Source organism: Lutra lutra, chromosome 7 (genome assembly GCF_902655055.1).
Source record: "Lutra lutra chromosome 7, mLutLut1.2, whole genome shotgun sequence".
Lineage (NCBI taxonomy): Eukaryota > Metazoa > Chordata > Mammalia > Carnivora > Mustelidae > Lutra > Lutra lutra.
Genome location: NC_062284.1, coordinates 47,297,595 through 47,319,656, shown reverse-complemented (window position 1 = coordinate 47,319,656; position 22,062 = coordinate 47,297,595). Strand labels below are relative to the sequence as shown.

Genomic DNA, 22,062 nt, shown 5'->3' with positions numbered 1-22,062 from the left:
CCCGGCAGACAGATGGTTGTGATTAGGCTAGATGCAACCAAGTGCATTTTCTGGAATTTCAGGTCTCCTTGGAAAACCTGCTGGTTCTCCCAGAGATACAGGCTGCCCGAGGTGGAGTGAGGGGTAGGCGCTGGCTGCCTCTAGCTCCAGCCAAACCACCCGGGACAGGAACAGGCCCCGCCCTCGCCGCAACAGCCCCCTCTTGGACACCTGCCCCCTACCCCCACCTGCATGCCACTGGTCATTCGTGTGTTCAGCCAGCAACCGTCCAATGAGCAGAGCTGCTCTGGGACCTGGTGAGAGTTGTTCATGCCAGATCTCGGGTCCCCGGGGGGAACAGATGTGCCACAGGGAGCAGGAACCGTGTCGGTCCTGCATGGTTCCGGGGGTGGGTGGTGGGGGGGCAGAGCGGGCACTGTGCCAGACACGGGGAATCCCACAGGGGCCAGACAGCCCGAGTTCTGATCCCACTTCTACCGTTTTCTAGTGGGATGACCTTGGGTACGTTACTCCCCCTCTCTGAGCCTCAGTTACTTCTCCTTTAATTTGGCTACTAAAAGGAGCGACCTCACAGAGCGGTTGGGAGGATTCCATGAATGAATAAAGGCATGGCACTCAGAGAGAGCCTGGCACAGAGCTCTGCATTAACTGTGATTCTCAAATATGTGTCATCATCTTATGTGTTCTCTCTCACTCTGGATCCCTTTGTCCCAGGCAAAAAAAAAAAAAAAAAAAAAGTCATTTATTCTTTTATTCATTTATTCTATAGTGATCTCTGCCTATGGGCTAAGTCCCATGCTGGATGCCAGACAAGGTCCAGAGCCAAGTGTATCCGGGAGTTCCTCTGGCCCCAATGACCATAGTCCCTCTATTCCAGTCCATTCCTCCAGCATTTGGAATTTGCATCAAGCTTCTCCTGTGTGTTTTTTTAAGTTCTGAAAACCAAAGGGAGGGAAAAAAAGCCTTCTCTCCTTAAAAACTCCGGGGCAGGTCACCCAAATGGTGGATTCAGGACAATCTCTCTGGATTCATCTTTCCCCGTTCCCCCATCTCTCAAATATTAACCTTCTAGCCACATACAAATTCAGAACACAGGGCTACTGCACATCTCTCTGCTTTTGCACAAGCTGTTCCTTCTATCTGACAGGCTGTCTCTCTACCCTGTTGTCTTCTTGATGAACTCCTAGCCATCCTACAAAACCCAAACCAGAATCACTTTCTCCTTGATGTTCTCCCTGAACAGCCCATTCCCATCCCAACAGCAAGCATCCCCTGCTCCTGCTTCTGTGCTGGTGCTGAGCCTTGCCCCTATCTCCACAGCACTTGGCACAAGCAATCATTCACCATTCTCGGCTTGCTGCCTACCTTTCCTGCTAGACCATTATTAGCTCCTAAAGGGGAAGGTATGGGCTTTCTTCACTTTATATCACCTGCCCCTGGCATGCAGTAGGTTCTTAATAAATGATCAATACACTCACTTCTCATCTCAAAGCCAACCATCAGGAAACACACCAGCCCTGAGTTCCTCTGTCAGGGACCCCAGAGGGTATAAGGCTGTGTGATCTCAGGCATGTCAGCTGCCCCCTCTGGGCCTTGGATTCTTCATCAGTCAAGTGTACCCCTACTCCAGTCCCCAAGCTTTAGTGCTCTGGGGGTGGGGGGTGGGGTGCAGGACACGAAGCCCCTCCCCCTGCATGGCCCTGTCCCAGGTGTGGTTTTGCTTTGGAACAATGAGGGGAAGCTCAGATACCGCAGGCCAGAAACCCCAGCTCCCTGCATAACCCCAAGGCCCAGAAGCTGGTACCCTCCCTGGAACACAGCATTACCAAGGAGCCCCTTGAGATCAGTGGCCCAATATACAGCTGAGCAAACGGAGACCAAGGAGGGGAGGGTGCTTGCCTGAGGTCACGTTCCTGGGGAAATCTCCAAGCCAAGCCTAGAAGCCACTCCAGCGTGCTGCTCGCCATCCAACCCTGCTTCCTGGCAAACCAGGTTGGCCAGACCCCCTCCCCCCACCTGCCCCACAATTGCCTGGTCCCCTGGGACTGCCAGAATCACTTTTGTCTCTACTCCTCTTCACCCCTGCCACCTCTCCAGCCTCAAACAACCAGCCCAGGAAGAATGGGTCTTTGGGTGACCTGCCCTGGAGTTTTTAAGGAGAGGCTTTTTTTCCCTCCCTTTGGTCAAAACGTAAAAAAAAAAACCCATACGGGAGAGGCTTGATGTAAGTTCCAAATGCTGGCCATGTTGGAACCAGAGGTGAATGGTCCTTCTCGCCACTCCCCTGCCCTGAGAGAGGGCAAGGAGTCTGGGGTCATTTCTGAATTGGACATGGCTAGCTGGTCCTGACCCGGGAGCCCAGCATCAGTCCTGGCCCACCACCTCCAGGCCGGAGCCTGACTTGGGGGGTAGGCAGAGCAAGTATGGGCCATACCCAAAAGCCAGCTCTGAGTCCACAGAGACGCATCTGGGTTCAAGCCTAATTGTGCCAGGCTACCATCTGCCTTGAAGCTCAGAATAAGACTTCTTTCCCGCTCTCCAAAACCAAGTGAAACCACCTTGCAGCTAAAACTCCCCCACTCCCCACCCTCTCTCCTAAACCATGAGCTTAGCACCCCAGATCTACAGGTCATGAGCACTTGTCATGTGACAGTGACATTATCTGGGCTCTGCCTGTCACCCAGGTGGGATGGGTTTGTAAAAACTGAGCTGGACACATACCTGTACACTCTATAGTATAATAAAGTTTTTAAAAAAATATTACCCAGGCCCTGGCCTCCCCTTGCCTCAACTCCCACCAACACCTGGTGCTTTGCTTTTTAACCTCCTAAATTCCTTTGCTTTTCTCAGCCTTCGGCTATTTTCAGGCCTCCAGACCCTGGCACCTGCTATTTCTTCTACCTGGAACACATCAACCCAGCCCCAAACCTTGTCTCTTCTATAAGCTCCTATTTATCCCATAAAACCCAACTTGCATATCACCGCTTCCAGGAAGTCTTCTTGGGCTGCCTCCACACCACACCAAGAGTCAATCATTAATCTCTTCCTCTAGACTGCGTCTTCTACTACTTCTCATTATCACTGTGTCTTCACCTGTCTGTGAGGACCACAAGGTTAGAGATCATGTACTTTGTGTGTCTCTGAGCTCCCAGCTGTAAGCACAGCAGCTGCCACGTTGTCGTGGCCACATCTACCACATGCTGTGTGCCAAGTTGTGGCTGATTCACAGGCACCATCTCACGGTGGTTAAATGCCTGCCCCAAAGTCCCACAGCCAGGAAAGGGCACGGCTGGGACTTGAACTCAGGGCCTCGTGGTGCACAGCCCACGCTCTTCAGCCCATTCTGCTGAAGAGCCTCAGCACAGGCTGAATGAACTGAACTTGGAGAACAAGGAGCTCTAGGGTCTGTGAGACGGGAGCGTCCGAGGAGAGCATCTTGGGTCCTAGAAGGAGGAAGCAGCAGGAAACAGTGCTGCCCACCAATGCTCCTCTCCCAGCTTTGGTAGACACTGACAATGAACACCAGATAGCACCAACCCCAAAGGGTACCTCTTCGGAGACCACGGAGGTGAAAGGAGGCAGGCGTTTGGGCAGTGTGGACCCCCCTAGGTGCGGACCTGGCTCTTCTTGCTTATGCCTGCTATGTGGCCCTCAGCTGCTCTCCTAACCTCTCTGAGCCTCTGTTCCCAAACTCTGCCAGTGTACAGAATGTAAGAATCCTGGAGAATGGACTGTGCCCTCGAGTAGCTTAAGTCTGGTTGGTAGAGGAAAGACACCCACGTGCAGCTGAGCTCCCAACCCCCCCATGTGATCCTACGCAGCTCCCTTCCTTTGCTGGACCCTTCCCCCTAAAAATGAGGGGCTTGCCCTCACTGACACAGCTCTAAAGAAACAGCATACTCTGACGACTGAGAGACCAGCAAACACATCCAAGGTCAGCGAAAGGGACAGCTCAGTCCCGATGATTGGCAGCTGACACCACACCTTGCAAACAGTGGGTGCTTAATAAAGCGGTCAAACAGTTATCCATTAGGCACTAGGATACCAGAGAGGAGTCACTGGTTCCTGAAGAAGCCCGCCCAGCGCTGCAGCCCCCAGGTGAAGCAAGTCTGGCTTTCAAAGCAACACAGCACCTCAGGCTCTCATTCAACAGCCCAACGCTCACTCAGCACCCAGCACAGGGGCTCATCTGGCTGCTCCTCAAAGGGCCCAATGCTCCTTGTGCAGTGCACATTCTGTTCTAGCCTAGAGCCCCCGAGAGCTGAGAGAGAACCTTAATCCCCTTCCTCAACCCTCCTCAGAATGGCCATGCCTATGTGGCTGGCCCTTCCTCCCACAATTCCTTGAATTATGGCCTAGTCTACCTTCATACTGCCAAGAAGGGCTGTCTCCCAGCCACTCACACCTTAGTATGAATTTAACCAGCTAACCTCATTGTCCTCCCCAAACTAGACTGAAACCCAAGGAACAGAAGGAGAAAGATAGAGGTATTACCACAGGGAAGGCGCGTAAGGACAGCCTGAGGGGAGACTTTAGCTAGTCAAGGGCAGCATCCCAGGCCCTGAGTTAGGCCAGGGATCCAGAGTGTTGAGCTTCTGAAGGCACCCCAAAAGGGGGACTTCTAGGCTTTTGAGACTCTGGGCGTCAGAATCTTTCGATCTCATAGAAGCCCTGGGTTCTGCCCTTCACGGAGCAATCTTGGTAGAGTCATCTGTCCCCTCCCAGCTTCCGGCTTCCGTTCAGCAGGGATCATGTATGGAGGAGCTCCTCAACAGGTCGGACGAGTGTCCTGTCAACCACTCTGCAGAGAGCGGCAACCAGACCCTCTCCTACCCTGCCACCCACATGTCCTTGCCTGCCCCGGCAATGACAGCCCCTCAAAATGCCCACCATCCCCCTGACGTGGCCTCAACAACAGTACAGGAAAGTGAAGCGGAGACCTTGGAGCTGGATAAAAATAGTGCAAGGCAAACAGGAGTGGGCTCCGTCCCGGGACTGCAGACATTCTGCTCTAGAGAGGGGCCGGGCTCTTGGGGACTCAGGGAGTCAGAAGGGGCCGGGGCAGCCGGCTGGCGTGGCCTCAGGGTAGTCTGCACCATCCTGCCCTGTGGTGACAAGGATGGGCGCTGAGCTCTAGGCCTCTCGCCATCCCTGCACCCCATCCCCAGTTCCTAAACAGGGCCAGGCTGTCCCCAGATTCTTTCAATCCTCCTCCCTTGCCCCATCCCCCACCAGGGTGTGTCTCCCGGAGGGGGGCTGGGAGCCCTAGCTGGAATGCCAGGCAGGACCCTCAGGCAGGAGGGCTGGGCATTCACACCGCTCAGGCTCCCAGCTGGAGCCTGCCACTTACAATTCAGGATTTGGGCAGCTGGCCCGGCAGAGAGCCTCAGTTTCCCTGGAAGACAGGGGGAATCATACCCGTCTCCCTGGGGTGCAGTAAGGAGTCCAGGAGATGGAGAATGACCAGCTCTTAGCAAAGAGCTAAGTAGGGAGTGTCAGTAAGTGTCAACTGTTGTCAGCAGGGACGTTATCTGTCCTTGAACATCAAACACCCTGGCCTGGCCCTACACATTCTGCCCTTCAGCTTTCTGACCTCACCTCCCGTCCTGCCCCTGGGCAAGCCCCGCATTCCACCCCAGCTGGAAGAATCCTGCCTCCATCCAGGGAGGAGACCTGTCACCTCTCCAGGGCTTCCTGTCACCCTGCATGGCCTCCCTCCCTGAGCCTGCCTCCAGGATGACAGCTACCACAGCCCCAAACCTAGGAGCTCCCAGGAGGCAGGGGCAGAGCTGACCCACCGGTCCTCTGAATCCCACAGCTCGAGGAAGCTGGAAAAGCTGGCCAGCGAGCCCCCAGAGCCCCCAGAGTGGGAGGAGATGCATGACGTCCCCAGAAGGTGCCTGGGTGACTACATGGGGAACGCTCCACTCACCTCCTGAGACAACCTCGAACTCAGACCAAAGCCCAGCAGACCCCACTTGATCCCTCCACCCCCACACCGGAAACCCAAAACTGCCTCCCCAGTTCCTCAGAATTCCACTGGATGCCAAATTTTCATGCGGGCCTCACCCACAGGAAAGAGGACCAGGGGTGTCTGCTCACTGGCCGTACCACACACCGCTCTGGGATGACTGGGTGGTAATCCCAGACTCTGGGCCCCGGGGCCAAACCTAGCAGCTCCCAGGGTCTCCGGACATGTCCCTCCAGAGGGTGCTCTCTCCTGGTTCTAGCAGGGACTCTGGGGTCTGCTCCGATCCTACCTGAGCCACACACCCAGCCCGCTCTGGGAGGACAGAGAGAGATCCAAAGAGACTATATCTGTCAACAGACCCAAACCACGGCCCTCTAAAGCATTTCTGCAAATGGGAGTTTCCACCATTAACAGAGGGAGGGGGAGCAAAGAATGTCGAAACACCTCCCATCCATCTAGACGACCCATGCCAATGCACTCCACCTAAATTAAATACATTATGCGGGCTAGCAGGGGCACAGAATCATGCATTCAGAAACACTGTTAAGCCTCTTGCTTTAAAATTATATGTGGCTTCCATCCACATACGCGCAGAAGAAAAAGAATGGATTAAAGTATTAACTTCTTGTGCTCATCTGATAAGGTCTTTCAGGCATTATCACCAAGTAGGGGCCCACAGGCATAGAAGAAACTCCCAACCAGAGGGGCCACCAAAGACCAGAAGGTAAGGGGGACCCAGAAGACTGGGACGCCAGTACCTGAGCCATGAGCCCCACTACGGGACCCTGGGCAAGTCACTTCCTGCTCTAGCTTCTCGTTTTCCTATCACAGAAACGGGCACACTCGTTCCCACGGTTGTGATGGAATACAGAATGAATGCGGAAGGGCTAGGACCTGGGTAATAGCCAGGCAGTCACGGGCAGCCAGCATCGCGTCCCTCTTAGAGTCATGGGGAGGGGATGGCAAGAATGACAGCCAGAACTTCATATGGGGGAATGCAGGCTTTGGAGGTATTCAGCCCTTGCAGAAAAGGGGGATGGGACAGCGGTCAGGAACACAGTAGCATGGTGGTGAATGTCTCTGCTACTATGTGACCCAGGGCAAGTACTTTACTGCTATTCTGAGATGATGCACGTACAACGCCAGAGCAGACGACATGGCCGAAAGCAAACACTCCATAAACAGCTATGGTCACTGCTGTTGCCACGGGCATGGGGCAGGGGAAAGACAGCTTGGACGCACACAAACAGAAGTGCTCACCCAGACAGCCAGCCATGTCCGCTTGGGAACCAGTGGCTGTCACGCCACACAGTGCACACCCATGCCACAAGCCCCAGCTGTCTTCCCAGGACACCCATCCACCATGCTCCCAAAGGGTCCCACAGACCTCGGCACCAGAGTCCGTCCTGGCCCCACAATGACCCCAGGTCACAGCCAGTCTCTCATTTCTTAAGGCAAGCCTGGTTTAGCTACTCCCAGGAACGGGATGATCCCTGTGGCCAACTCTTCATTGCAGGGGCCTGGGGGACTCCAAACTGGGGTTCTCTCTGCTTCCTAGCCCAGCATCCACTGCTCAGAGAGAGACATGGAAACCACCAGCCTTTGGCCAACTCCTCGCTTGCCAGACCCTCCCCGAAGCTCGTTCTACCCACACTCCATTCCCCCTTCTCTTGACCCTCCACATCCGTCCTTCCCCAGAGTGCAAACAGGAGGAGAAAGCCACAAAGATAAATGTATACAAACACATGCGTTTTGTAGCCTCTCAGCAGCTGGGAAAAGAGGCTTCCCCCTGCTAAACTGAGGGATGGAGAGTCGTGCTAGGTTTTCACCAGTCCCACGAGAGACAAGGTAGAGACAACTGGTGAGCGTGTGGCCCAAGAGGTACTTTCAAAGTGACCATCTTTAGATCTCATTCACACAGATGGTTCTTAACCCCATGGATGCCGGCAACGAAGACCGTTGAGTCTTCCTATCCAAGAGGTGGGAGGACAGGGGAAAAGAAAAGGAGGGAGGAAATCATAAAGGCCTCCATCAAACTCCCCCCCAACCTGTCCCCTTCCGTGAAGTTCAACACAACAGCACCGTGCAAGGACAGAAATGCCAACCTGAGAATTCACCCGGGGCGGTGATGAGGGAGTTGGTGGCCTCCGTTTCAGTGTAAGACAATGTGGAATCAGATAGATCTACGGAGGAAAGAGAAAGACAACTTAGTTGGCTGTGGGGGCAGTCCTCTCTTTTCTTCTATGTGTGTGTGTGTGTAGTGTGTGTGCGCACACATGCGTGTGCACACATAAGTGCTTGCAAAGGGCACTGTGTCCCTCCCAGCTTTCTGATGCCACTCTGTAACCTCGTCCCATGATCACACAAGACCAGGCCAGCCAGCCCTGGAACTCCTCTGGAAAATGCTGACTCTTACAGCCTTGGCACCTGAAAAGTCTCAACTACTCTGACCACAGAAATAACCCAAGTTCAGGGGACTAAGCAAGTAGTAACTTGGAGCCTCCGTGGGTAAGGTTAAATTAAGCCCCTAAACAATTCATAGTTGCTGCGCTTAATTACCACCATTAAAATTCTTAAAGTTGTTCCTTCTTGCTTCCTTCCTTCCTTCCTTCCTTCCTCACTGGAGCTGGGGAAGCTCTGTTTTAACAAGTTACCAGCCACCCTCACTCTGTCCCACTTGTACCCCTCTAATTAACGGCTCAAGCATTTGCTCCCAGATTAACTTTTTTTTCCCCTCTTCCCTCCTCCACTCCTTAACATCCAGACCTGCTCACAGAGCAACTTGCAATGCCTGGACTGGTTTTTTGCCTTTTTTTTTTTTTTTTTTTTTAAGTAATTTCAAGTACTTCATATGGCTTGTGTTATTTGTTTTCCCCTGTCTGTGCAGTGAGTGAGATGGGGAAAGGAAAATCTTTTGCACATTTTCTCTGGAATACTGAGCTGCTACCCAGACAAGCCCATGCCTTTTTGGGCAGGCGGACTCACAACATTTTTCCTCTGCTCCCAGCCATGAGGTGTTGCCCGTGCGAAGGAGTCATAAGGCATGTTCTGGGAGGCTGACAGTTCGTCACCTTCTTACCCAGCTCGACCCAGGTCTGGCTCAGCTGGTCCCACCTGGCTCAGGAGAACCACTCCAAGCTGGGGATTCCTGGCACAGAAACCGTTAGCCAAGGCCCTGGCGAGCTAGAATTCCATTCAACCCTGTAGGACTTTTTTTCTTTTTTCTCCTTTTACCACAAGGTTTGAGGAACGGGAAGATGAAACATTAACGAACTGAGGTTTTTGTTTTTTGTTTCCCCACTTGCCAGATGCTGACTGGGTGTTCTGGGTTTTATTTTGGGTGGGTTTTTTTTTGTTTTGTTTTGTTTTGTTTTGTCTCATGTGATCACAGAGGCTTAGAAGTGAACTGACTTTTTGTTTATGAAAAAGCAACAATGCAAGGAAAAGAAAATAATACCAAAAAATAGCTCAGACTGTTTATCAGGGCACGAGAAAGTTATCTGCTAGTAAAACGTGTTAGGAGGGAAATAAGGACAGATGGAAAATCTCTTTAAAATAAAAATAATACCCACAATGCCCAAGTGGGAGCTTCTTAAAGAGGGTTTTGCTTTTCATAGCTAACAGTCCCACAGTGTTCAGCACCCTGAATCTTGCTGTCTCTTCCTGTCTGAAAAACAACATCGCAGGCTGAACCTTACTTCCAAGGGAGCCGCTAGAAAGCCCACGTGGCCAGTTTTGTGAGTGAGGGTCCCAGAAGTGGGACCGCCCTATTGTGCCTTCTTCCAAAGCCTCCCGTTTACTGCTTCTTATGACCCCTGACATTGGAAGCAGGGCAGTGGCTGGTGGAGAAAAAGAACACTTCCAACCTTGATCACGGCTCAAGCGCCACAGAGAGACCCTGCCTGGAAGCTGGGGCCACAGGTTTGAGTCCCACCTCCACCGCCAGTCGTAAAAATCAGGGCTCATCAACTTTTTCTGCAAAGGACCCCCATTGTAAATAGAACTTTCAGCCTTGCGAGCCACAGGATCTCTGTTACAGCGACTCAACCGTGTCGTCAGAAGCAGCCAGAAACAATGTGGGAACGGGGGAACATGGCCATGTTCCCACAGGCCTATTAGTACGGATGCTAGACTTTGAATTTCCTATCATCTTCACATACAAGGAAATAGTATTCTTTTGACTTTTTTTTTTTAAGCATCTAAAAAAGTGCAAACCATCCTTAGCTCACGAGCCGTACAAAAACAGATGGCGGGCCGTAGTCTGCAGACTCCTGAGCTGTGTGACTACCAGCGAGTGTCACTTCCTCTTTCTAGGCCTCAGTTGTCCCATTTGTAAAATAACCGAGACACCTGTTGATTTCCAAATGGCCGCTCGGCAGGGCCAGGCGCAGTCCTGATTTCTGCTGCTTTATCACAGGCTGACCCGCAATTCCTCAGGGCAATGATCCTTGACTTTCAAACAGAGAGGCTACATTTACTGAGAACATTTGGGTTTTTTTTTTTTTTTTTCCTTCCTCTAATGGAACTAGGGATCTTCTAAGCGACTAGTGCAATTATGTTGACTTGGGAAATGCTGAGACAGGCCCGTGAGGGAGGGATGGGGAACGGCCAAACTGAACAGGGGGCTGCTAGTGGGTTTCCGCCTCAGCCCTGCTGCTCATTAGCTGGCGGGGCCCTCTCCATCCCTCAGCCAGATTCCTCATCTGCAAAGTGACTGGGTCCCACCAGATGACCTCTTCGGGTCCCCGGAGAACTAAATAAAGCTCCTCCCTCCACGGGATGACCAGACGTGGAGAGAAACAATGAGGAAGCTGCCATCATTAAACCACTGACTCACACACCGTCATGGGACAGCCTCTGTCCCTCTCAAGGGAAGAGGTCAAACTCCTGAACGGACCTGGTGAGCACCTCTGACTTTCGAGGGGGGCCTGGAAAGCAAACTGGCCCAGATGCCTGAAAGTCTGGGATACTTCGAAGTGACCTCCCGGACGATGCTGACACAGGCTACTGGGAAGAGGTCTTTACCGAAAACAAAACAAAACCCACTTCTTGTGGTCACTTGGTGGAATGTATGAGCATCCCTGCCGTGCTAGCTGACTTCGATAGCCTGAATCCCACGGGAACGGCCTGGGTCACAGAGTCCCTCTCCTGATACTGGTAAAGCCAAATTCATGGGCCCCACCCCTGGGATCCTCCAGGGGAGGGTACGGCAGGGCCAGAAAACAAGCCATTGCTGCTTTCAAAACCACATGCCTCTACTCCAGGATCTGAGCTGCCCATCTAGCCCCAAGGTTTTCTAGAAAACCCATTCTGCCTCTGAATGGGACCCGCCTAAAATGATGGATGACTACCTCCACTGAACATACGGACACAGACTGCACACAGGTTTCTCCACAGTCCAACTCTTGTTTCTGCCCAGGTGAACTTCTTGGCTTAACCAGGGGCGGTGGGGGCGAGCATGCCACTCCCCTCCAGGTGACTTCTGCTCTCCTATCTGTCATAGTGCTAATTACCACAGGCTCAAAGGAGAGCAACCAAGGACTGGGGGAGGGAGAGAGGAAAAGGAAGAAAACCCAACCCATCTCCAGTGAGGTACTTAAGCCAAAACCCATTCATCTCCCACAGGCCCATGTTTAAAGGTCACAGAGAGGTTAATGATGAGCGGAGGAATTTCAAGATGTAAATAGTCCGCTATAGACCCCGAGTCTCCTTTGGCCCAACTGTAGGTGTGTTTGTAAAACTTCGTCCCATCCTCCCGTCGCAAAGGCAGCCAGGCCCGCTTTCCCAGCCCTCCCCTCCAGCCCTACCGCACTGAGGCTGGGCACCCCCAGACTGGAAGGGAGCTGGGTGGGAAGGAGCACACACTTACCCAGTGGCTTGTACTCGTCGCGGGGAGACAGCCGAGAATAGGGGGGTGGTGGTGATTCTGGAAGACAGGAGACACGACACGTCAAGGCTGGGGCAGGGAAGGTCACACCTGGGGGTTTGACCTGCTTTTGATTATCGGTGTCCTCAAATACTCAGCCCAGCCCCCAGGAAACTCTCTTCTCCCAGCATGTCTCTTACCCAACAGGTAAGGCTTGTAGGCTTGGGGTACAGACCCAGATTCAAGCCCTCATTGGCTCCCTTTGGCCCTTTTGGCTGTATGACCTCAAGCAAGTTCCTTCACCTCTGGGAGCCTATCTCCTCAGCTCTAGAATAGGGTTAATAATCATAAAGACCTGCCAGGTTCGCTAGGAGGGAAAACACAGATAATATATGTAAAACAGCTCTTGGTCCTCTTTGGAAAAGTACCTGTACGAACACTGCTGTCATGATAACAAGTGACACACGAGTGCAGGGAAAGTCAGAGCTAGGGTTGCCTAAGAAAACACGGGATATATGCAGCATCATTTTTAGAATACGTATGTCCCTTGCATTATTAGGGACATACATATGCTAAATAATTATGTGCTGTGTGTGTGGGTTTTTTTAATCAGAAATTCAAGTTCAGCTAGGCATTCTGTCCTTTTATTGCTAAATTTGGCAACTCTAATCAGAACTGAGCATGAGAGACACGGACACTCCTTCCCAAATAAGCTGCATTACAACTGTCATTCTTTGGGGCAGACAGAAGGGCAAGATAGGCTAGAAGCCAGGAAGGAAACCCAGCTTCCCAGATGGGAGACCTTAAGCCAGTCACTTTGAGCTAGCTCTCAGCCTCAGTCTCCCCCTTTATAAAGAGAAGGGGCGGACCCCAAGCTCTCCGTGGCCTCCCAGCTCAGACCCTCTGTGATTCCTTATTGTCTACGGTATTTTTCTTTTGGTTTCCTTTCATTTGCCTAAAATAATCCTCCTTAAAAACATATATTTTGTCTTCAGAAGAATTCCTTAGCCTCTTGCTTTAGGGGAAGTAACAATTTGCTAAACTAAGTAACAATTTGCATGAATGAAATGACCCTTCATTTTCCCTAAATGAAACTAAACACCATCAAATCGCAAACTAAAACAAACTCTCAGTGGTAGTAAAGCAGTAATAACTATTATTAGGCCGGTATCAGTAATGACACAAGGGGTAATAAGTGTTTTTCGCAATTATAATAAGGCACAATTAGTTGTAGGAGCATTTGGTTTGCTCCGTACGCCCAGTGCAGCTTCCCTTCTTCCCCACCCAGCTTTTCCATCCTGAAATTACTTCAACAAAGTCAAGGCTCTGAAGTCTAGAAACAGGGACTCTTTTGTGGACCAGAGTTTGGGAGAAGGAAAAGTGAATCATGGAAGAGCCACTGGGACCGAGGCAAACATTTGCTGAATGCCCACCCTGTGTCTTTCTCCATGCCAGGCATTTTCAACTTCATTTATTATAAGTAGTATCATTCTTTTGGATCTTAGGTATAGTGTGGTTAATCACGCTTCTGGGTGCCTACTCGTTTTTCTCAAAAATAAGTTAAGATGGCCGTTGTCATTCCCATTTTACAGATGAGAAGACTGACTTGCCCAGGGTCCCCTCCAGCCAATCATGATGAAACTGGAATGTAGACCCAGGCCCTAACTCGACTCTACATCCCAAGGACATAGGGAACAAGAGGCACCCCCGTATTACACTCGTTCATCCCAGTCATCAGTCCATCACGTGCACAGAAAGTGCCTGGTCAACATGTACAGACAAAGACAATGGTAATCAGGATAATGGAGAAGTCGGGGCCTCTGCAGACACAGGTGCGGAGAATGAGGACTTAGAGGCTGAAAAGGGTGACCCAAAGGAGCCCCCAACAAGGCTCCAGGAGGAGCCTTCACAATTTGCCTTCACTAGCAGCCACTTACTTGATCCGCTGGTCCTCAAGACTTGGAGGGGCTAGAAACCAGACCTGAGTGAAGACCAGCCTTTCAGGACAAGAGGCAAAATGCAAGGAGGCCTAAATCTCCACAGGGAAAGAGAATTGAGGCAGGCGCTCCCACCCATACAGTGATCACGGAGGCCTGACAGGAGGAGGTGACCCCCCACCCCCCACCCAGGGCCACACAGCAAACTGACAGTAGAGCCAAAGCCACAGCCAGAAGCTAGGTCTCCTGATCCCTGGTCTCATGCCCTGTCCACTCCCCCACTCACTTACTGGAAGGCCTATAATTCTTGTGTTAGGGTTCCCTTTGCAAAAATCTGATTGGCTGAGGCTCAGGCCACACACGGTGGGGCACTCTGGTCAACTGCCCTCCTGGATCTGTCCCCCCAGAGTGAAACTTGGCAGCAATGGGCAGTGGTGGCTGGAGTCAAGCCATTGTCATCAACCCCACCATTTCTCCCAGGGGCTGTTTCTCTGAGACCCAAAACATGGAGGGGAAGAAAGGGTATAGAGAAGATGGCTTCCGAGATTCCCGCCACCCACGGCCCGTCCCGGTCTGGGTGTCTCCAAATGTGAGTAAGGCAGAAAGCAAATCCGTAAATTAGAAATGTCCCTCACACCAGCTCGTGAGAACTGCAAAGCTTTTAGGAGGGACTTGACCAGGCCCCCGTTTGGTCCAGCAAAATGGTTTGCACAGAACTGCTGAACAACTTCAGAGGCTGAGAGCTGAGCGCTAAATTCCATCCTGGGCAAAAAGTAGGAAGGCCTACAAACTCCACCCCAAGACCCAGAGATTTACAACGTCACGTGTTCACCCAGCTCAACTGCTCCTTTTAACTGGTTGGGCCAGCTGAGGTCCAGCCAGGTACAGGACCTGTCCAAGGCCACATCCAAAGGCAGGAGATGTTATTTTATTTCTCTGAAACAAAGCGGGAGGCCAGGTGGGGACCGATTCTGAATTACCTTTTCTCCAACAACTGAGTTCTCATTCACATACCAAGGTTCACTCTTTTAAAGTGTACAATTCAGTGGTTTTTTAGTATACTGAGAGTTGTGAGACCAACACCACCGTGTAATTACTGGACATTTTCCTCATCCCAAAGAAGCCCTGTCCTGTTAGCCATCGGTCCCTACCCCCTCAACCCCCAAACCCTAGGCCACCATAAATCTACTTTCAGTCCCTATGGATGTGCTTATCCTGGACAATTCCCACGAATAGGTTCACATAGTATGCGGCCCATTGTGTCTGGCTTCTGAAGCCCTCGGCACAATGCTTTCCAGGCTCACCAGTGCAACAGCATCGATGGAACATTTTTATGGCTGAATGATACTCCGCTGTATGGATATACCACGTCTAGTTAGCCATTCCTCAGCTAGTGGACATTTGGACTTTCTCCATTTTTTGCCTATTAGGAATAATGTTGCTGCGTACAGTCCTGGGGGACCTTTAACTGGTATCTCCACTTCACTCCCACGCCTCCCGCTCCCGCTGATCTGGGGGATCTGGGCGAGGGGAGCCCCAGGTCATTAACTCAGGAGGGAGACAAAAGGTCAGAAGGCCAAGTGTGGGCTGCCTCCAGGCCCTCCATCCAGTCCCCTTTTAGGAGCTATCTTAGGGCTTCCAAAAGTCATACTGATTTTTCAGTAATAACTTAAGGTGCTCTAAACTCGAAGGGGAGAGCGCCTAGAACCCTTGGGGGCCCTCTGAGAGAACTGGATGAGAGAGAGAGAGATCAGACACTCCAGCCTCAGGCATCAACTTCAGGAATCTCCTCCAACTTCCTTCAGAAGTTCAACAGCAGTCAGCCAGGGGCCGAGGGTACCAGAAGGTTAGTGCTCAGCTCAGCCCAGCCCAGACCGGCCTCTGGTTAGCCCCCAGGGGGTACTTAACCTTCTGGGATCTAGATCCTAATTCTAAAGCCAGAAGAGCTCCCAGCCTCTCCCAGAGCCTGGTAAGGTTTCAGTTTGGGACAAAGCCTTCCACCCCTGCTCTGCAGCCCAGCACCTCCCTTAGGAAAGGATCCACATGATGCCCTGGGCCTCCCGGTTGCCCCCCTCCCAGGGGTGGCTGTGGGTGGGGAGGGGGCCTCGCAAGCACCAGTCTCCTCCACCCCCAGAACCTGAAGGCTCATGCCCAAGCCGGGGTTGGGAGCCTCAAAAAAAGGAGCTCCTGGCGCTTTAAGGCCGGCGGAGCCTAATTGCCCAGATTCCCCCCCGGCAGCCAGATAAACAGCAGGGCCGGCTGGCGCCAGCAAGAGGCAAACAGCACATTATCACCCCTTCCTCACCTCCAAGGAGGAGCTCTGAGGAGTAGGGCGGGCAGGCCGAGGGGCCGCCAGAGGGGCGGGGCAGGGGCTTGGAAGCCCAACTTGAAATTGATCTCATTTCAAAGGGATAATGCCAGGCCAAATAAAAGGAAAACTTTTTAGCCCATTCTAATTCCTATAGTCCTGGCCTGGGAGCCCTGTGTTTTCCTAGGCGGCCTCCTCCAGTCGCTCAGAAGTTCGCTCTCGCTCTCTTTCCCTGGCGCAATTTGGATAATAGTAATTTACTGAATATAATTACAGAAGAAAAACAGTGGTGGAGCAAAGAGCAGGAGATTTATTCCAAAGTTAATGGATACTTTCAGGAGAAAGGAGCTGTATAAACACAGGTTAGAACTGTGATTAAAGTATTTCTCCACATTTCCGTCCACATAGGCACCCAGCTCAGCGAACCGGCTTTTCCCGGGACAGAAAGACACACAAGAGGGAAGGGCAGCTGGGGCCTGACTCCCACAGGGACGGAGGTGCAGGACAAAGCCCCACAAGGAGGGAGGACCCCAACTTTCTGAGACAAGCATGGGGGAGAGGGTAGGGGAGGAGGCCTGGGTCGCCTGGAATCTGCCCATCAGACTCCAGGATTCTGCCCACGGTCTCATTTTACACCGTGTGAAAAGAGGTCCAAAGAGGGGAACTGGCCCCAGGGTCCCAGAGCAAGCTGATGGATGGGATCAGAGTTTGCTCCGAGCAGAAGGAGTCAGCACTGCCCAGAAAGGGGCCTCCTGGCCACCTGGGCTCCCTGTGGGGGTCAGGTGGGCACTGGGGCAACTAGTGGGTGCCCCTCAGTTGGCCTGCTGAGTATGCTGCTGTATTCTCCAGCTATGTGCCTGCTCTCCCCAAGTGTGTCTGTCTGTCCATCTGTCTTGTCTGCCTGCCCACCCACTCCACTGCCCCAGCCCTCTTCCCCCAGGGCCCTGGAAGGAGCAGTCTCCTTATCAGGATGCGCACCGCTGAGCTCCAGCTATGTACCCGCCCAGTTCTAGGAGCCAGGCTGGCGGCCAGGCAGCAGGGGTGGAGTGGGCAGCAAAGGGCTCCCCAGTTCTCAGTTCCAGCGGCCCACACCATCGGGCAGGGGAGGAAGCAAGAGGGTCAATCTGGCACCTCCTGAAAACTCTTCCCAGATCATCGGTCCTCCCACCTACCCCCAGGGTGGCCTCAATGGGGAGAGGGGAGAGGGCTGGCAAAGAGACAGGGAACAGACACCAGGCTCCTGTAATAGTGCCTCCTTTGGGGAGGAGGGAGGGAGTCAAGTGCCAGTGCTCAGGCTAAGAATCAGATATGGAGAATTGTTCCTAGAGCCTCCCAAGAACTAATAGGGAGACTGTAAGGGCAGGTTACTCATCCAAGGTCAAGCTTACTAAAGACCCTGGGACCAGGGCTATGGGGAAGAACTGCTCCACTACAGCTCACCCCTCAACCTGTACCCCGCCCCCAAGTTGGCCAAACTCAAACCACCACCTAAGTTGGCATCTAAGCTGGGGAGAGAGGGGTGTGCATCCCTTCTGGCTCTCACACACCTGAGCAGACCGGGCACCTTGACTCTCAGCAGGCCCTCTCCTCCTCCTCCTCTCTGCCCACCTCCCCGACCCACCCTCCAAGGCTGTCTCCAGACAGAACTATGGAGCTCCAGGAGGGGATCCTGTTAACCTCCACATCCCACAGCGCTCAGAGAGTTCAGACCTAAAGACCTGGCCCTTCTTCCCCCATCTCTGACCCATCTCCCAGGGGAAGACTGTTTCTCGAGGGCACCCTACTCCTATTTCTACTCTCTCTGCTATACAGCACCCAGCACCATGCCTGGCACACAGTAAGTGTTCAACATGTATCTGTGGGCACACTGACTTGGTAAGAGAAAAAGTAAGCTGCCAGGGCCTGCTGAAAGCACAAAGTGGGCCCCACCAATTACCTCCCATGCACCAAAAATGACCGGCAACAGGGCAACCACCAACAGCGACCCTTGCCCCAGAGTGAGGGAGGAGATGGGGTACCATACAAGAGGAAGCCACTTCCAGGAGAAGCTGTCCCGAAGAGGAACAAGGAGCACAGAAAGACTCCCATGGGCCACAGGTCAGGTACTGCCAAAAGCCCTTGAGTCAGGCCTGGAGTGACCATGCAGGGTTCAGGGCAGCCAGATCCATGGTGCTTCTCCCCAACCTCCCCCCATCCCCCAATCAGTGCTCTCTCTTCAGGAACCACCAAGACAGCTACACCTGCCTTTCCCCCCAGCCACCACCCACACGTGAACCAAGACATCTGGGACAAATCCTGGGCCCACCGTCCCCTTCCACACTGGGAGTCTGGAGATCTGTGATCTGGACCACTGTGTGCCCCCCAGGCTGGATGCTGACTCTCCAGAGGGGACATAGGCTGGAGGAGCTCAGAGCCTACCCAGGCCCAACAGCCTTCAATCTTCTATTAGTCCCACCCCCACAGAATCCCCAATGCTACCGAATGCTCAAGCCCCTAAGATGCTATGGGCTGAAATGTGTGAGCCATGCACTGCAGAGGTCAGAGTGGGGTGGGGGGCGGGGAGCCTCCGGCTGTCCTCACCTCTGCTCCAGAACCCAGGGCCTGCTCAGTAAGCAGGGCTGGGGGTGGGGTGTGTGCGGGAAATCCCAGGAAGAGAACAAAGAAGGGAGGCAGGTCTCAGAGGTAAATAAATTATCTGGCTTCCTTGCTTCCTCCACCTGCGGTCGCCTCCAGGACCCTCAACTCTAGAAAAACTGTACACAGAACTGACAATGATGACACCACCGGGTGTGCGCGCGTGCGTGTGTGTGTGTGTGTGTGTGTGTGCGCGCGCGCGCTGATATTTGACACCCAAGGGATGCTGGCAGCAATCAGGGCAAGAAGGTGATCTCCACCTGGAGACAGCTTTGCTCCAAATTGTACAAAGGAACCAATGTGACCATTTATGAACACTTCTGACTCTAGACATGAATTGTCTACGCCCAATTTCACAACTTGTATCTACCTGGATATAGGGAAGTACAGCATAGGGATAAGCATATGCACACAAACGCTACAGGCCTGGGCACGGACTGAGGGTAAAATGAGGAGGGGGGGACTGGACGACACTTGTGTTTGGTTTCTCCTAGGCCTGCGCTCCTCTTTCACCGTCTATGAAGCTGTAGCCTACATTAGGTCCCTGAAGCTGCAGAGAAACTCCAATGCCACCCTTTCGAGTTTTCCCAAGTCTTAAAAAGGTGCCATTTGACACGTGTGCCACTTCTCGGGCTGTCCTGCCCGGCGAGGCGCCTCCACCCGGGGCTCCCACGCTCCAGGGGCACCCGCGCGGGTGCAGCCGCAGCTCCACCCGCCCGCCGGGCCGCGGTGTTCCGGCCCAAAAAGGCCTCGGAAAGGGGCGGGAAGGGGAACCCCCAGCTCCCACCGGCGCGTGCGCGCTCACCTGGCCCGCAGAGCCGGCTGAAGTGGTAGGGGTTGCAGCACACGGTGGGGCCGTCGGCGGCGGCGGCGAAGCTGTGGCAGCCGCACAGGGGCTTCAGCTCCACGGCGTGCTGCAGGTCGGGCCAGCGGAAGAGGCGGCCGAGCAGCAGCTGCGGCGGCGCGGGCTGGCCGCCCAGGCGGAGGTCGGCGCGCGGCACCAGCACGCAGCCACCCGGCACGCCGCCGCGGGACTCCACCGCCTCCAGCAGCGTGTCCAGCGAGCGCTCCTTGAGCCGCTTCAGCAGCGAGTACGTGACCGTCTTGAGTTCCTGCTCGAGCAGCAGCAGCCGCGAGCGGGCTTCGCGACTCCGCCCGCCGCCCGCCGCCTCCAGGGCCGCCCCGGCCAGGGGGTCGCCGGCGTCCCGCGGCGCGCCCGCGGCGTCCCGCTCCGAGAAGAGACAGCAAGTCACCGTCTCGCAGTCACTTTCGGGCAGCCAGCCCGGGCCTCCCGGCTCCGCCACGTCCAGCGGGGAGCCCCCAGCGCCGGCCCCCGGCTCCGACATGGGCCTCGGGGGCCCCCCTGCGCGCCGGCGCCTCCCCGCGCCCTGGGCGCCTCGCTGTCCCACCGCGTCCCGGGGCCGCCGCGGGGCTACCGGGCGGACTTCGGAGCGGCCGCAGCCTCCGCCTTCTGGTGCCCGCGGGGCCGGCTCAGCTCGGCTGCCCCAGCTCCCATCCTCGTCGTCGCCGCCGCCGCCGCCGCCGCCTTCCTCCCGGTCGGGGACCACACGACTTCGCCAAAGTCGCCGCACCAGCCCCGAGCGTTTGGACCTGAACATACGATATCCTTTGGCGCCGGGGGTGGGAGGGAGGCGGTCTCCGGTTACCGGGGGTCCGTTCCCTCAGCGAGGCGCCGGCTGCGCGGGCCGCAGCCCCACATGAAGCTCCGCCGCCGGGCGCCGTGCAGATTGCGCACAGCCTGTCGTCGAAGGGGCGCCGCGGGGCTGCAACATGAGGGAGCTCGCCGGGCCGGGACGGCGGGGAGCAGGCGCGCGCCGAGCCGCAGTCCGCGCGGGGCCAGCGGCTACATGGACCCCGGCGGCCCGGCTACTCAGCAACTCCAGCCCCGGCGCTGGAGGGGGACTGCAGGCGGCGCCGCGCCAGGAAGACCCCGCATGGGCCGGCGAGCCTTCAAAAGTTGCGCGTTTGGTCCATGAGCACAAAGCGCTCGCGCCGAACCCTCCAGATGTGTCGGGGGCAGCCCTGCCTTTAAAACCCAAGCGCTTAACTACATGGGCTTTTCCTGCAGGATCCGAAAGGCAGGCTTGTTGATACCCTCAGCTTCCTTCTTACTCCCTGCAAAAAGGAAAAAACAAAAAAAAAGGAAAGAAAGAAAAAGAACCCCAAACAAAACCAAAATCCTGGAATTGCATGCACGAGAACCAACTCCGTCTCAGGTCCCAGGCGCTAGATGCACTTGGAGCAAGTTTCTCCAGAACGCGGGTGTCAACACTTGAGTGGAAACTGTAAAAATCCCAAGAGCTGTTGGGAATCCTTAATTAAAAATGCAATCCACCGAGGCAGAGGTCGCAGCCCGCCCCACGCTGCGCTCGGACGACCGGGGCGCCGCGGTTGCAGAGGTCGTCCCCCTCCCCCCTCCACAAAAAGTGCCTCCCGGTGGCCCCGCGGTCCCTGCGAGGTCTGGCGAGGCAGCGCCCGGCGGCTCTTTCTCTCGGCTCGGCTCCCTCGCTCGCTCCCCCGCTCGGCTCTCTCTCTTTTTTGTTCTCCTCAAACGCACACTGAGGGCCCCCGGAGGAGCGCCGCGGAGTCATTGGCTGCCTCCCATCATATGCCAGTCTAGACACTTTGGCGGCTCCGCGGCGCTGATTGTTGCGCAAACAAGGTTTCAAGTTTCTTAACTCTTAAAGGAGAACACGTCCCATTGCAGGGCCCGAGGCTCCGAGGGGCCGGCTCCCGGGGCGGGCCAAGCCTGGGCTCCCGCCCCACGCTCGCCCCGGCACCCCCGCCCCGAGCCTGACAGCGCCCACGGCCCGCTTTCTGGCCCGCGTTGCGCCGCGGGCACGGATGCGAGCGAGCAAACGCACACGCCCGCGCGCGCGCGCACACACACACACACACACACACGCGAGTTACACAAACCAGGGGTGAGCGGCGCGAGGGCTCGGTGGACCCACTGAGACTTGTATGCAAACGGGGCGCTTTGCCTCTCCCTGGCTTGTGCACAAACTTGCAAACACACATTGCACTTTTGAGTTGGTCCAAACCCCCATCCCAGGGAAGGCTAATAAATATGGGTGTGCGTGTGTGCCTTCCCGGCTCCAGTCCCTTGGGAGCAGGGGGGCGGCTGATTTGTTGGGGTAGTGGGATCTTCCGCGATGGCTCAAGGTCTCCACACCCGCTGCGCAGTCAGGGGTCGCTCTGCTGGGCCAAACGGGGGGCGTGGGACGCTTGGCGCACGGGGGCTCCAGGCTTGCGCGAGGTAGGGAGTTGCAGGGAATGGGGTTGAGGCGGGGAGTGTCCCTTCTCCGGCTCTTTGCGGTCGCCA

At 54.7% G+C, this 22,062-nt stretch overlaps 1 protein-coding gene across 3 annotated transcripts in view; it reads right to left on the bottom strand.

Annotated features, from left to right (window-relative positions):
- SMAD6 (SMAD family member 6) overlaps window positions 1-21,738 on the bottom strand; it is a 73,796-nt gene extending 52,058 nt beyond the window's left edge. Inside the window, exons 1-3 of one of the 3 annotated variants that reach the window (XM_047735973.1) lie at window positions 19,522-21,738; window positions 11,841-11,897; window positions 8,077-8,154 (exon numbers count right to left, since the gene is read on the bottom strand). In XM_047735973.1, the coding sequence (XP_047591929.1) occupies window positions 8,077-8,154; window positions 11,841-11,897; window positions 19,522-20,335 (949 nt within the window). In that variant the 5' untranslated portion in view covers window positions 20,336-21,738. The remainder of the gene's footprint in view (window positions 1-8,076; window positions 8,155-11,840; window positions 11,898-19,521) is intronic. The other 2 variants (XM_047735971.1, XM_047735972.1) reach the window with 2 other exon arrangements.
- Between the last annotated feature and the right edge of the window lie 324 nt (window positions 21,739-22,062).